General features: G+C 41.1%; 1 protein-coding gene across 1 annotated transcript; it reads left to right on the plus strand.

Annotated features, from left to right (window-relative positions):
• The first annotated feature begins 845 nt into the window (after window positions 1-845).
• LOC308142003 (low choriolytic enzyme-like) lies at window positions 846-4,560 on the plus strand. The gene is made up of 10 exons (XM_080512288.1): window positions 846-920; window positions 1,272-1,305; window positions 1,387-1,452; window positions 1,553-1,717; window positions 2,487-2,604; window positions 2,676-2,854; window positions 3,293-3,374; window positions 3,465-3,589; window positions 4,073-4,133; window positions 4,346-4,560. Exons 1-9 carry the CDS (start codon window positions 858-860, stop codon window positions 4,123-4,125), a joined length of 885 nt encoding a protein of 294 aa, XP_080368414.1. The 5' UTR covers window positions 846-857; the 3' UTR covers window positions 4,126-4,133; window positions 4,346-4,560.
• The last annotated feature ends 12,154 nt before the right edge of the window (window positions 4,561-16,714 follow it).

Genomic DNA, 16,714 nt, shown 5'->3' on the forward strand with positions numbered 1-16,714 from the left:
ACCACAAAATGAAGAAATAATGTAAAGACCACATTAGTACAAGAACCTTTAACAAGCAGCTCTGTCATCTGTCGTCTCTTGACTATCAGTTCAATAGACATGTTTTTAACTCCAGACCAGAGGTGAGCTCTGACTTCCAGCAGTGGCAAGTTGCTGGAGTGAAGTTGGCTGAACAAATCATTTGTCAAAGGTTCATCCATCACATGTCATCTAGTCCTATTTGTATTTCACTTCCTTTGATTGTCATAAAGACAACAAATGTGTTTATTTGTAAAGTACCATGTTGTTCCTTTATCATTACTTTACCCAACAAAAGTTGGGCGACCAATGAAGTTAGGCGAGAAGGTTGTGTTTTCATCTGCATGTATTTTTATTAAATTATTCAGTGGTCTGTATGACTTTGAATTTAATGTTTCTTTTTTGAGGACCTAAAAACATGGTGATAAAATGAGAGATAAGCTCAGGCATCAACAAAGTGGTAAAAGGGTTAGTTAAACAGTTAACGATCACAGGCCTTTGCAAACGGGAAAGTTTTTAGTTCTTTCTTGAAGTTGCAATATGCTATTCCTTTCCATTTTTCATTGCTTTTTGAATAAAAATGATGGCAATAGTATTAAGTGAAGAAATGTTAACACCTATGAATAATGAGTGGTAACTTCCTGTCAGTCCAATCCCACAGGGATGTTGACATATGTAGCAGGCCTTTTGAGTAATAACCGTCACTTCCTGTTCAGGTGCTCAGTATTTTGAACAAAGTGCCATATTAGGATGAAGGACCGTTGACTTTCCCTCCTATATAAGTTTGGACACTTGCGTTTGTGTGGGCGAGTCCTCGTGCGGCTGTCCAGAAACTGTCCATGATGCTTCAGACCGCTGTGCTCAGTGTGCTGCTCTGCTCTGCACACGCCTTCACTCTGCAGGTACAGTCTCACTGCTTCAAGCTGCTCCAGCAGCAGTCGGGACCTCCGCTTCACTTCAACATAACCACCACCAACACTTTCACATACAGGTTGAACTGAAATGTAGATTTAAATATTTAAAGTTTAAAGATTTAAGGTTTAGTACAAGCAAAAAGTGACTCAATGGGAAAAGTTACTTCTCATTACATATCACTCAGAATGTGATTCTGGTACTAAAGATGTTGTTATGACTGTCATTTCAATGATTTACAATCATCAAGCATGTCTTTCTTTTTCATCACGCGTAAGCTTTGAATAAACTAGTAGTTTGTAATCATCTCAGCATTCATTAATTAACTTCTTTCAATACAGGACACCTATGATGGAAAAAATGATGAGAACTCTGGTAAGAAACATCCGTCCGTCCGTCCGTCCGTCCGTCCGTCCGTCCGTCCAGCTATAACCTTAGCCTGCTATTGGTCCACAGGTAACAACATTGAAGACGATGAGTTCAGTATCTCTACGCTGCTGGAGAAAGCCAATGTTAATGTTGGTATGTTCCTTTCCACTGAAATGATCCACTTATTCATCATTCACGTTCTCAACATTAAAACCAGATAAAGAGAAGCATGTTGTCCATGTGGCCTTTGCAGGAAAGAGCTTTGATGACCCTCTAGTGATGTTTGGAGATATAGCCATGCCCACTGGTCTCCAGAACGCTGATCCCTGCACAAGTCGACCCAGGAACAGAGGCTGCCTCTGGCCAAAATCCAGTGATGGCAACATCTATGTCCCCTTTCGAATCTCCAACCAGTACTGTGAGTCTTCTTCTAGCTTCTTTAGTGCCCTGACATGAAACATGAAACTGTGGTAGGAGACCCAATAGTCATACCTATGGCTGTTTATGGAAAAATTGATGTTCCCTGGTGATGCACGGTTTCAGGAAGATGAATCAGACAGGAACTTTGATGCAAAGGGTTGTTTATTCAAAGTTGCAACTGGAGCTCCACATCTAGCACAAGCATGCAGCATGCATTGAAGACATCACAAGACTCCCTTCTCACCTCGTTCTCCCTTCTTAAAGCTATTCTCTTCTAATCTCATCTTCCGAAGGTCTGGGTTTGGCTCAGTTAAACACCCTGAAGATCCTGATAGACACCAAAGCTATTCCTTTGGAGTCAGAGGCGTCAGCTTATCACACAGGAAGAATAACAACAGGCCATGATATACTGGGCACAGGGCATAGTGACCAAGGAGACCCGAGGACAGCCGTGACTACTTCAGCCAACATAATACAAAGATGTTTCTGCACTAAATTGTTCAGAAATCTTAAGAGGCCTTAAGATTTTCCCCAACAGTGGCACCAATCGGCACGTCATCTAGGAGCAGGAATACTACAACTACTTCTGTAGTGCTTACTGCTGAATATGTGCCGTCTCTCTGCTTTGTCTGTGTTGAATCATCTGTGATATTCCTCCCACTAAAAGACTGATTTGACTCAAGTAATTCTTGTTTCACAGTGATAGCACTGATTGGTGTCAATATGAGGTCATGTGGAGATAAATTTCTTCACTTTTCTCTTTCAAGCCCAAAGAGAAAGAAACACCATTGTCCAAGGTTTGCGGTCATTCGCCCAGTCAACCTGCATTCGCTTCACGCCGCTGAACGGACAAAGAGACTTTGTTGACATCCAGTCTCGATCGGGGTAAAAAGCCATACACTCTGTACTTGTGTATGAATGAATGAATGAATGAACGGTTCCTGTTCTGTTCTCAGGTGTTTCTCCTTCGTTGGGCGACGTGGCCGGGGTCAGGTGGTGTCTCTGAGTCGCCAGGGCTGTGTTTTCCAACAGATCATCCAGCACGAGCTGCTCCATGCGCTGGGGTTCAACCACGAGCAAACCCGGTCCGACAGGGACCGGCACGTCAGCATCCAGCTGCAGAACGTCATCCAAGGTGAGCAGCAGCGTCCTCCATCTCTGAGGCTTTCAGTGGCTTCTAGCAGCTTCCAGGCATGTCCAGGCATCACGCAGTTTGTCTCTGAGAATTAGTGCTCATGTGCTTGAACAGAGGCATCCTATCAGCTCAGTTTGATCACTATAACCAAAATATGACTGAGGCTTTCACAAACAAGCTTGTCTTTGACGTGAATGCTGTTTGACGACCAGCTGCTGGTCTGTTCTCGGTGCAGCTGCTGCAGTGCAGCCCTTCTCTCACTCAGCTAGTGCAGGTCAGGAATAACAGCCACGTTTTCATGAAACCTGCAGTTGATGTTGTTCGTTGAAGAGCTGCTTATCTTTCACACTCTGATGAGGTGGTGACCTGCACACAAACTCTGACGTTTGTAGTGACTGTAAAGGAGGTTTTGACTGAGTTGTGACTTTTCTCCTGCAGGAATGGAGCATAACTTCAGGAAGATTCAGACCAATAACCTGGGAACTCCCTATGACTACAACTCTGTCATGCACTATGGAAGGTGATTCCAGATCATCTGTCCTCATCAGCTGCAGATTGTTTTCCGTAGCTGATGAAGACTCCTCATTCCCACTGTCTGTGTGCACCCCAGGTTTGCTTTCTCCAGAAACAGGCAACCAACAATCATTCCCATCCCAGATGCCAACGTGGCCATTGGCAGAGCCACGGAGATGAGCCGCATCGACCTCCTCCGTGTCAATCGCCTTTATCGTTGCAGTACGTTCATTCCTATCTGGATGCGGCCTTTTACCTGCACTGGTTCCACTTCCAGAAACCATGCAGACACGACACAAACCTCACTGTTAATCACGTGTTCTTTGTGTATTTGTAGACTGTCATGAACTCCAGTACCTCGGTCTTGATCGGGACTTTAGTTGGCTGATGAATACTCAATATGACACCAATTATTAAAGATTCCTGCAGTTTGTCCAACAGATTAAACAATTTGTGCACAAACTAGTTACTGCAGATGTTAATGATGCCATTACACTGAAACAGAAGACTAGTGGACTGTGTTGAAGATTTATATGAGAGTTGAGAACATGACGAGGTTGAGGAGACGTGATCTAGGATTGTTTCCTGTTTCCGTCCTGCCTGGCCTCAGATGTTCTGCAGCCATGCCGACTTAGCAGTAATCACTTCAGCACTTCAATCACTTCCTCTAATACAATGAAAACTTCCTTTTCTCACCAATTACAGATTCAACTGCATTCTCACCTGAAGTGAAGCTCATGAAGAACAACATTCTCTGAATATCAAAGTGAGTGTTTGTTTTTTGCTCCATATAAATATGCTATAGCTTTATCCTGGTTCATATAAAGTATATTTCCTTTACAATATTTACAGTATTTCTTCACTCTGTGTGACCTTTGAAATAAAATATGTATTTATCTTTGTATGCACATGTCAGAGTGTTGCCAGCTGAATGTGAAACAGTATCTCTGCTCATTCCTTCCTCTTGTTTCCACACAGAAAACCAGCTGAAGCCGCTTTTTAGCGACATGCAAATTTGAAACCCTGAATGTTTGTAATTTGTTTGTCTCAACTTCTAAACGTCTCTGGATCTAATGATGTGCTGATACAAAGACATGGATGTTACGAGCAGTGGCTACTGATGTTGTCATGAAGAATTGCTTTCTGGCTGAATGAAATGAAAATGAAAATAAAATAAAGACGTAGTGAAGTCGGACCGTATCTCCATAATTTATCAATATATCGAAAAATAAATGCTTTTATCTGACTGTAGAGCAGAGTGTTGAGTCAGGAGAAGGCTCTCTCTCTCTCTCTCCCCTCTCTCTCTCTCTCTAACTCTCTCTCTCTCTCTCTCTCTCTCTCTCTCTCCCCTCTCTCTCTCTCTAACTCTCTCTCTCTGTCTCTGTCTCTCTCTCTAACTCTCTCTCTCTCTCTAACTCTCTCTCTCTCTAACTCTCTCTCTCTGTCTCTGTCTCTGTCTCTCTCGCTCTCCCCTCTCTCTCTCTCTCTCTCTAACTCTCTCTCTCTCTCTAACTCTCTCTCTCTCTCTAACGCTCTCTCTCTCTGTCTCTGTCTCTCTCTCTCACTCTCCCCTCTCTCTCTCTCTCTAACTCTCTCTCTCTGTCTCTGTCTCTCTCTCTGTCTGTCTCTGTCTCTCTCTCTCGCTCTCCCCTCTCTCTCTCTCTCTCTCTCTCTAACTCTCTCTCTCTCTCTCTCTCTATCTCTCTCTCTCTCTCTCTCTCTCTCTCTCTCCCCTCTCTCTCTCTCTAACTCTCTCTCTCTGTCTCTGTCTCTCTCTCTAACTCTCTCTCTCTCTCTAACTCTCTCTCTCTCTAACTCTCTCTCTCTGTCTCTGTCTCTCTCTCTCTCGCTCTCCCCTCTCTCTCTCTCTCTCTCTAACTCTCTCTCTCTCTCTAACTCTCTCTCTCTCTCTAACGCTCTCTCTCTCTGTCTCTGTCTCTCTCTCTCACTCTCCCCTCTCTCTCTCTCTCTAACTCTCTCTCTCTGTCTCTGTCTCTCTCTCTGTCTGTCTCTGTCTCTCTCTCTCGCTCTCCCCTCTCTCTCTCTCTCTCTCTCTAACTCTCTCTGTCTGTCTCTGTCTCTCTCTCTCGGTGCATGCTGGGAGTGAGGAAGGGCTGGGAGCGCGCGTGAGCAGGTAGCGTTTGACAATGTCACTCGTCCATGCACTCGGTCAGTAGTGTTTAAAAGATGGATAGAAAGAGCAGAGAAGGCGAGAATTAAAAAGAGGAAAGTTCTAGAAACAGATTCAACAAAATGTGCTAAGATTGGCAACTTTTTCACTAAAACAAGCTCACGGTTAGAAACAACAAATTATGATGGAACGGGTAAGATGTTTAACTTTGCCTCCAAACCACTGTTGAACTTAATTATCAAGTCATTGAACTCTGTGGTCCAATGTATTGTATTGTATAAATAAACAATAGTATGATGCAACACAACATAGCTTCAGGAGTTCAGGAGAAATGATGGCTCATCTAACCTTTATGTCTTCAACAAGCTTGTAGTTTAGAAAGTTGGTTATTATCGTCAGTCTGGACTGTTTGTCACAAACAAAGTGGCAGAGACCAGTGGTTCTAACCCTAAAACACGGTTTATTCATGTTTTAGGGTTGGCCATGTTTCTTTTGAAAAACAGATGAACAGTGTGAACTGTAATTTTTTTTACCTCTATATTATGAATCTAATATTCCATGTTTTTATGTAACTTTTAAGGTTTGGATATCTGGGAACATATATTTGAAATATAGATTTTGAAACTGATATAGATTATAGAATATAGATTTTGAAAATAAGATGTATAATGTTGGTGCATTTGTGATGAAATACATTTACATTATGAAGCAACCCTTACTTGCAATGAATTGGAAATATTTTAGAAAAATTTACTGAATTACAAGGCTTTATAGAAAAGTGCTATAGATGTGACATGTAAAATAATAATAAGACGATTTTAATAGGTGGTGATCTAAAGTGGGCTGGTCTGAGGTGTGAAACTGCTGGGCTGAAAATGAGTCCCACTCCAGCCCTGGGGGGAGTTGCAGATGGAGAAGACATTGGTGGAGGAGATGAAACTAGGACTTTAGATGAAATTAATAAAGTACTTCCCTCTCACACATAAGATCAGTTAAACCTTCTAACTGTTGAAGATAACATGGCGGAGAAACGGTCTATGAAACAACTATAGAATCAGAATCAGAATCAGAATCAGAATCAGAATCCTTTTTATTGCCATTGCTTGTAAACAGGTTCACAAACTAGGAATTTTTCTTGGTGAGATGTGCAACATTAAACAGAAAAACATATACACTTGGATAAAAATAAATAAGCTAAAAATAAAGAGGTAAAATATGGTACACGGCAACAATGGACATAGAACAACAGGAACAACAGGATGGATTTACTTACGGTGCATAAGGTGATGGAGTGATAAAAAGTGATACAGTGATAAGTGGTGCAGTGGATCTTAGTGCAATAGAGCAGGTATTATATATATTACATATATTACAACACGGCAAATCCCAGCAGCTACAGCGGTGTAGACAGACTCCATAAAGCCGTTCAAAACAAGATTAGTAGAAAAGTGAAGGCAGGAGATGTGAAAGATTTTTTATCCGGTCAAGACACCTCTACTCTGCAAAAACCAGCTAGGATATATTTAGCTAGGAATAGAGTTATAGTGACCAGACCTCTCAGGTCATTTCAGGCAGATCTTTGCGATATGAGGGAATTGTCCGGGGATAATTACGGCTTTAACTGCCTGCTGACCGTCATGGATGTGTTTTCAAAAAGGCCTACGTACATGCTTTAAAGAAGTAGACCCGCAGTGAGGTCATGCAGGCTTTCGAGTCAGTCTTTAGTGAAAGCCAGAAACCAGAAAAACTACAACCTGATGCCGGGAAGGAATTTCTTTAACAATAAATTTGAGATTCTGATGAAGAAACACGGCATCACACATTTCTCCACGGCCAACGATCTCAAGGCCTCCGTGGTTGAAAGATTTAACCGTACGCTGAAAACGAGGATGTGGTGATATTTCATGGCTCACAACACCAGACGTTACCTCGAGGTTTTGTAAGACTTGGTTAGAAGTTGCAATAACACTTTTCACCGAAGCATAAATATGACCCCCGGAGGTGACGTCTGGAAATACACACCAAGTTTTTCTCAATCTGTACGGCGCACTGATAGTTCACGATGGTCAGAAAAGAAAGTTTAGATTAAAAGAGGGCGACCTCGTCAGAATATCCAAAGTGAGAAGAACATTTGATAAAAAATACGAGCAGAGTTCTTCAGACGAAGTATTTACCGTGTGAGATTCAATCAATCAATCAATCGTTAAAGCGCTTTTCATACATTTCCATGTAGGGAAAAGTGCTTTACAGATTTTAAAAACATTGTCTCACACCCACCTCCTCTCCTAATACAAACACATTGTCACAATCACACTTGCCCCATCCACCTCCCAAGAGACACGCCACACAAGCACACCACACACACTCAAGAGAAAACAATGAACACGATGGTCACAGCGCTGACATAAGGCTAATAAGATAAACCAGGTAAGGAAGCACCACCCGTCTGCATCAGGAGCAGGACGTTCAGCCCATAGAAGGCACGCTAGCGATACCATGCCCCCTTTCAGACACCCGCAGGACAGCACCCTAGTGGCCGCAGCCAACCACTGCTCCCGAGGCAGAGGGCTACTCCAGAGGAAACTGGACTACCAAAATAAGACTAAGAGCTAAAATACATATATACCAAATAAATATGAATAACAATTATATCGTCATTAATAATTGGTATAAGGTGTGATAAATAAATAAATGAATGAATGAATGAATGAATGAATGAATGAATGAATGAATGAATGAATGAATGAATGAATAAATAAATACATAAATAAATAGGTCTGGCAATAATGCATATCAGTTAAAAGCTAAACTAAAAAGGTGCGTCTTGAGCATGAGATTGAGCCTGAGATTACATCCCCCGTACTCCCTCCATATAAAAACTCAAAGATTATGATGGAGAACTTATCGACGGTTCGTTCTACGAGCCGGAGCTGCTAAAAGTGGAAATGACTGAAGACAAGGCTTACCTCGTGGAGGAGATTTTAGGTAGGTGTATCGTGAGGAGAGAAAAACAGGCAAAAAAAGCATTGGAGGAACTGGCCCTCAAAGTTTAACAGCTGGATCTGAAAGATGTATAAAGACTTCATACAGACAGAGGCCTGAGCAGTCCTGCATCTGCACAGTGACGTGGAGCAGACTGATCACGAAGGATTTTTTGTCACCCTGCCCTCTAATGCCTACAAAAGGCTGGTTAAAAACACTAGTTCAAGTTACACCATGGAGCTGGCTGAAGCCATCGAGATGCACAAGGGAGTTGTTAGTGGGTCTGTGCCAAATGGTTCATCCTTACACTCAATTTGTTCATTTTTCTCTTATGTCTGTGCTTTTGACTTCTGCACTGTGGCCACTGGTGATGAAACAGTTCAAAGCAACACTTGTTCATAGGTGCTACACTGTAAATGGTAACAAACGAATGACTGAAAATAGATCATTTAACCAAATGTAGTTTTTACAAACCTGTTGAGAACTCTACTTTTAAGTAATTAAGTAGAATATTGGGGTTGGAAAACATGCTTAACTTGATTTATCTCAGTGACATTAACTTAGGAAAAGTTATTTCTCTCTCTCTCTCTCTCTCTCTCTCTCTCTCTCTCTCTCTCTCTCTAATAAACAAATAGCCTAAATAAATACTTGAATATAGCCTAAATAAATAAATAATTGACGTGAGTTATATTCAATCGGCATCTGTTTTGGGTTTTTTTTTTTGTCCAATTGGCATCATTTCATTTGCCAACGCAGACAGCAAATGCACTGCAGCTGCTCTACTTTCTGCTTCATGGATGTGCCTCTGGCCTGAGCAGAAACAGACTGACGTCCATCACTTCCACACCTCCCCGACAGTTGTTGGGGAGGTTTGATTCGTCCATGTATGAGCCAGCTGACCTGGCTTCCAGGGACTGTAAACGGTTCCAGTTCTCAACATTGTTGAAGTTAATGGAAAGACGCTGATTCTGCGTAAAGGTAGGATGATATTTATGTCACATGAGCTTATTTGTGCTGGGATTGATTTTAGTAACTGGAGTTCACTTATTCTATGGCGTTTGCTTGTTGAATTAAAAACTCAATCAGCTGCTGTGCGGCCAGGTTGTTCTGCACCTTTCAGCACCACAGGTGTGGAAAGCGGTGAGGAGAAAAAAAAGAGAAGAGAAAGACGGAGGGAGGGAGATGCACTCTGAATGTTCGGAATTTAGTTGTTTTATATTGTTTTGCATGTAGTCCTCATACAGGTCATTTGTGATGTAAATAATGACATACATGAGGCCTACCACGGCTTAAAAGTGCACCTTTTTACGTGCAGTTGGCATTATTACTAATCAGGGTCTGGCACTAGGATGCCAGAGGTTCATGTTGCAATTTGTGTAGCCTATGGTTGATTTACCGAGCTCTCGTTGATCCCTCCAGCTCAAGTGAAACTACTCCTGCCGGCCTTGGATTTAAGGTACGTTTACACTGTGTTCACGGCAGCCCTGTTTCAGGCCACCGTGGACCAAACGGGATGGACGGGCAAACGTAACTGCTCATGATTGCCGTGGTGCCGTGGCAGATATTTAAACTGTCAAAATCTTTGCCACGGCACGGATGAGAACCTTAGTAGCCCGTAGCAACACGGGATGACCGTCACAGAACTCGGCAGCATGTAATTGGCCGTTATAAAACTTGGAGGGAGTCTGTCGTGGGACAGGAAGCTTCTGTATTTCCCGGCATCCTATGGTTTATTTATATTTGTTGATGTCCTATTACGTGTAGTGCGTGTTCTATCACGGGTGTTTCACGGTTGCTTCACGTTTTATCACATAATGCCACACTTCATCATGGTTCTCATGGCAAGCTATGGTGTATGGTGGCCATTTCATCCCATGTAATCGTGGGTTCTCTCTCTCTCTCTCTCTCTCTCTCTCTCTCTCTCTCTCTCTCTCTCTCTCTCTCTCTCTCTCTCTCTTCTAGCGTTTCCACCTGAAAGAACCAGGTTCTAGTTCAGGGCCAGTGCCAGTTGTTAAATGAGCACCACCAAAGAACTGGTCTTTATCCACCATTAACGGAACCAAGTGAGAGCCACGTCTGTTACTTATCAAAGTGAAATGTGTATTTATGTGTGTCACAACAGTGTGATGTACACGGTTGGGTAGTAACAGATTACATGTAACAGCATTACATAATTAGGATACACAAAAATGTAACTGTAATTCGTTACAATACATAAAAAATTTGTAATCTCGCTACAGATATATTCGATAAAAATTGGGATTACTGAGCGGGATTACAATAGAAAATCAGATAATAAACTAGAACTGCAGTGTCACATGAGCCGTCCGGATGTTTTCAGGCTGGCCGGCACTGACACGTTGCCATGGATACTGCAGCCAGCTGCTCTAATCACTAGTTTTAAAGTGGGAGGAGCCTCTTCACCTCTCTGTACAATGCTAATGACGCCTCCAGCAGTGAAAGTGTTGTGAACGTCTCACCTGAAGAAACACCTGGTAGATAAAACCTGCTGACTTTACTGAAACACACCTGGACTCTGTCAACTAGTTTTATTAGCTCATAACCTGTCAGTAACCTGCCAATACCAACTAGTTTTATTAGCTCCTAACCTGTCAGTAACCTGCCAATACCAACTAGTTTTATTAGCTCATAACCTGCCAGTAACCTGCCAATACCAACTAGTTTTATTAGCTCATAACCTGCCAGTAACCTGCCAATACCAACTAGTTTTATTAGCTCGTAGCCTGCCAATACCAACTAGTTTTATTAGCTCATAACCTGCCAGTAACCTGCCAATACCAACTAGTTTTATTAGCTCATAACCTGCCAGTAACCTGCCAATACCAACTAGTTTTATTAGCTCATAACCTGCCAGTAACCTGCCAATACCAACTAGTTTTATTAGCTCATAACCTGTCAGTAACCTGCCAAAACCAACTAGTTTTATTAGCTCATAACCTGCCAGTAACCTGCCAATACCAACTAGTTTTATTAGCTAATAACCTGTCAGTAACCTGCCAATACCAACTAGTTTTATTAGCTCATAACCTGTCAGTAACCTGCCAATACCAACTAGTTTTATTAGCTCATAACCTGTCAGTGACCTGCCAAAACCAACTAGTTTTATTAGCTCATAACCTGCCAGTAACCTGCCAATACCAACTAGTTTTATTAGCTCATAACCTGCCAGTAACCTGCCAATACCAACTAGTTTTATTAGCTCATAACCTGCCAGTAACCTGCCAATACCAACTAGTTTTATTAGCTCATAACCTGCCAGTAACCTGCCAATACCAACTAGTTTTATTAGCTTATAACCTGTCAGTAACCTGCCAATACCAACTAGTTTTATTAGCTCATAACCTGCGAGTAACCTGCCAATACCAACTAGTTTTATTAGCTCATAACCTGCCAGTAACCTGCCAATACCAACTAGTTTTATTAGCTCATAACCTGTCAGTAACCTGCCAATACCAACTAGTTTTATTAGCTCATAACCTGTCAGTAACCTGCCAATACCAACTAGTTTTATTAGCTCATAACCTGCCAGTAACCTGCCAATACCAATTAGTTTTATTAGCTCATAACCTGCCAGTAACCTGCCAATACCAACTAGTTTTATTAGCTCATAACCTGTCAGTAACCTGCCAATACCAACTAGTTTTATTAGCTCATAACCTGCCAGTAACCTGCCAATACCAACTAGTTTTATTAGCTCATAACCTGCCAGTAACCTGCCAATACCAACTAGTTTTATTAGCTCATAACCTGTCAGTAACCTGCCAATACCAACTAGTTGTATTAGCTCATAACCTGCCAGTAACCTGCCAATACCAACTAGTTTTATTAGCTCATAACCTGCCAGTAACCTGCCAATACCAACTAGTTTTATTAGCTCATAACCTGTCAGTAACCTGCCAATACCAACTAGTTGTATTAGCTCATAACCTGCCAGTAACCTGCCAATACCAACTAGTTTTATTAGCTTATAACCTGTCAGTAACCTGCCAATACCAACTAGTTTTATTAGCTCATAACCTGCGAGTAAACTGCCAATACCAACTAGTTTTATTAGCTCATAACCTGTCAGTAACCTGCCAATACCAACTAGTTTTATTAGCTCCTAACCTGTCAGTAACCTGCCAATACCAACTAGTTTTATTAGCTCATAACCTGTCAGTAACCTGCCAATACCAACTAGTTTTATTAGCTCATAACCTGCCAATAACCTGCCAATACTAACTAGTTTTATTAGCTCATAACCTGCCAGTAACCTGCCAATACCAACTAGTTTTATTAGCTCATAACCTGCGAGTAACCTGCCAATACCAACTAGTTTTATTAGCTCATAACCTGCCAGTAACCTGCCAATACCAACTAGTTTTATTAGCTCATAACCTGTCAGTAACCTGCCAATACCAACTAGTTTTATTAGCTCATAACCTGTCAGTAACCTGCCAATACCAACTAGTTTTATTAGCTCATAACCTGCCAGTAATCTGCCAATACCAACTAGTTTTATTAGCTCATAACCTGTCAGTAACCTGCCAATACCAACTAGTTTTATTAGCTCATAACCTGCCAGTAACCTGCCAATACCAACTAGTTTTATTAGCTCATAACCTGCCAATACCAACTAGTTTTATTAGCTAATAACCTGTCAGTAACCTGCCAATACCAACTAGTTTTATTAGCTCATAACCTGCCAGTAACCTGCCAATACCAACTAGTTTTATTAGCTCATAACCTGCCAGTAACCTGTCAATACCAACTAGTTTTATTAGCTCATAACCTGCCAATACCAACTAGTTTTATTAGCTCATAACCTGCCAGTAACCTGCCAATACCAACTAGTTTTATTAGCTCATAACCTGCCAGTAACCTGCCAAAACCAACTAGTTTTATTAGCTCATAACCTGCCAGTAACCTGCCAATACCAACTAGTTTTATTAGCTCATAACCTGTCAGTAACCTGCCAATACCAACTAGTTTTATTAGCTCATAACCTGTCAGTAACCTGCCAATACCAACTAGTTTTATTAGCTCATAACCTGTCAGTAACCTGCCAATACCAACTAGTTTTATTAGCTCATAACCTGTCAGTAACCTGCCAATACCAACTAGTTTTATTAGCTCATAACCTGCCAGTAACCTGCCAATACCAACTAGTTTTATTAGCTCATAACCTGCCAGTAACCTGCCGATACCAACTAGTTTTATTAGCTCATAACCTGTCAGTAACCTGCCAATACCAACTAGTTTTATTAGCTCATAACCTGTCAGTAACCTGCCAATACCAACTAGTTTTATTAGCTCATAACCTGTCAGTAACCTGCCAATACCAACTAGTTTTATTAGCTCATAACCTGTCAGTAACCTGCCAATACCAACTAGTTTTATTAGCTCATAACCTGTCAGTAACCTGCCAATACCAACTAGTTTTATTAGCTCATAACCTGTCAGTAACCTGCCAATACCAACTAGTTTTATTAGCTCATAACCTGCCAGTAACCTGTCAATACCAACTAGTTTTATTAGCTCATAACCTGCCAATACCAACTAGTTTTATTAGCTCATAACCTGCCAGTAACCTGCCAATACCAACTAGTTTTATTAGCTCATAACCTGCCAGTAACCTGCCAAAACCAACTAGTTTTATTAGCTCATAACCTGCCAGTAACCTGCCAATACCAACTAGTTTTATTAGCTCATAACCTGTCAGTAACCTGCCAATACCAACTAGTTTTATTAGCTCATAACCTGCCAGTAATCTGCCAATACCAACTAGTTTTATTAGCTCATAACCTGTCAGTAACCTGCCAATACCAACTAGTTTTATTAGCTCATAACCTGCCAGTAACCTGCCAATACCAACTAGTTTTATTAGCTCATAACCTGCCAGTAACCTGCCGATACCAACTAGTTTTATTAGCTCATAACCTGTCAGTAACCTGCCAATACCAACTAGTTTTATTAGCTCATAACCTGTCAGTAACCTGCCAATACCAACTAGTTTTATTAGCTCATAACCTGTCAGTAACCTGCCAATACCAACTAGTTTTATTAGCTCATAACCTGCCAGTAACCTGCCAATACCAACTAGTTTTATTAGCTCATAACCTGCCAGTAACCTGCCGATACCAACTAGTTTTATTAGCTCATAACCTGTCAGTAACCTGCCAATACCAACTAGTTTTATTAGCTCATAACCTGTCAGTAACCTGCCAATACCAACTAGTTTTATTAGCTCATAACCTGCCAGTAACCTGTCAATACCAACTAGTTTTATTAGCTCATAACCTGTCAGTAACCTGCCAATACCAACTAATTTTATTAGCTCATAACCTGCCAGTAACCTGTCAATACCAACTAGTTTTATTAGCTCATAACCTGCCAATACCAACTAGTTTTATTAGCTCATAACCTGCCAGTAACCTGCCAATACCAACTAGTTTTATTAGCTCATAACCTGCCAGTAACCTGCCAAAACCAACTAGTTTTATTAGCTCATAACCTGCCAGTAACCTGCCAATACCAACTAGTTTTATTAGCTCATAACCTGTCAGTAACCTGCCAATACCAACTAGTTTTATTAGCTCATAACCTGCCAGTAATCTGCCAATACCAACTAGTTTTATTAGCTCATAACCTGTCAGTAACCTGCCAATACCAACTAGTTTTATTAGCTCATAACCTGCCAGTAACCTGCCAATACCAACTAGTTTTATTAGCTCATAACCTGCCAGTAACCTGCCGATACCAACTAGTTTTATTAGCTCATAACCTGTCAGTAACCTGCCAATACCAACTAGTTTTATTAGCTCATAACCTGTCAGTAACCTGCCAATACCAACTAGTTTTATTAGCTCATAACCTGTCAGTAACCTGCCAATACCAACTAGTTTTATTAGCTCATAACCTGCCAGTAACCTGCCAATACCAACTAGTTTTATTAGCTCATAACCTGCCAGTAACCTGCCGATACCAACTAGTTTTATTAGCTCATAACCTGTCAGTAACCTGCCAATACCAACTAGTTTTATTAGCTCATAACCTGTCAGTAACCTGCCAATACCAACTAGTTTTATTAGCTCATAACCTGTCAGTAACCTGCCAATACCAACTAGTTTTATTAGCTCATAACCTGTCAGTAACCTGCCAATACCAACTAGTTTTATTAGCTCATAACCTGTCAGTAACCTGCCAATACCAACTAGTTTTATTAGCTCATAACCTGCCAGTAACCTGTCAATACCAACTAGTTTTATTAGCTCATAACCTGTCAGTAACCTGCCAATACCAACTAGTTTTATTAGCTCATAACCTGCCAGTAACCTGCCAATACCAACTAGTTTTATTAGCTCATAACCTGTCAGTAACCTGCCAATACCAACTAGTTTTATTAGCTCATAACCTGTCAGTAACCTGCCAATACCAACTAGTTTTATTAGCTCATAACCTGTCAGTAACCTGCCAATACCAACTAGTTTTATTAGCTCATAACCTGTCAGTAACCTGCCAATACCAACTAGTTTTATTAGCTCATAACCTGTCAGTAACCTGCCAATACCAACTAGTTTTGTTAGCTCATAACCTGTCAGTAACCTGCCAATACCAACTAGTTTTATTAGCTCATAACCTGCCAGTAACCTGCCAATACCAACTAGTTTTATTAGCTCATAACCTGCCAGTAACCTGCCAATACCAACTAGTTTTATTAGCTCATAACCTGTCAGTAACCTGCCAATACCAGTACTGGTGCTGATGGGAGGAAGACATTCTCAATACGTTTAGATGATCTCATGTTTTAGGGATTAATTGGGGCGACACGCCATAACTTTTTTTTTTCCCAAGTCTGCTCGTTGACTCAGCAGCAGGTTGTTCAGTTATTATCAATCAGTGATTCATGCTGCCAGATACAACCTCTCATCAAACATTCTTATTTAGTCTGGAAAAAAAACAGAGAGAGAGAGAGAGAGAGAGAGAGAGAGAGAGAGAGAGAGAGAGAGAGAGAGAGAGAGAGAGAGAGAGAGAGAGAGAGAGAGTGAGAGAGAGAGAGAGAGAGAGTTTTAGAAAAGATGGGCACATTTTCTTGAATAGAAATTGAAAGCTTTATTTGTATTGTGGTTTTGATTCTCTTAAAAAAAAAAATCAATGTTAGACACCTGATTGGTTACTGAGTTTTGATAGTTCAAAACTTGTTAAGTGCAATTTGTGTCTGCTGTGTATAAGAT

Source organism: Blennius ocellaris, assembly GCF_963422515.1.
Source record: "Blennius ocellaris genome assembly, chromosome: 1".
NCBI lineage: Eukaryota > Metazoa > Chordata > Actinopteri > Blenniiformes > Blenniidae > Blennius > Blennius ocellaris.

Coding starts and splice junctions, on each gene's coding strand:
- LOC308142003 (XM_080512288.1), top strand. CDS start 858: ATGATGCTTCAGACCGCTGTGCTCAGTGTGCTGCTCTGCTCTGCACAC. Junction 2,855..3,292: donor GCTGCAGAACGTCATCCAAG/GTGAGCAGCAGC, acceptor TTTCTCCTGCAG/GAATGGAGCATAACTTCAGG. Junction 3,375..3,464: donor TCTGTCATGCACTATGGAAG/GTGATTCCAGAT, acceptor TGTGCACCCCAG/GTTTGCTTTCTCCAGAAACA.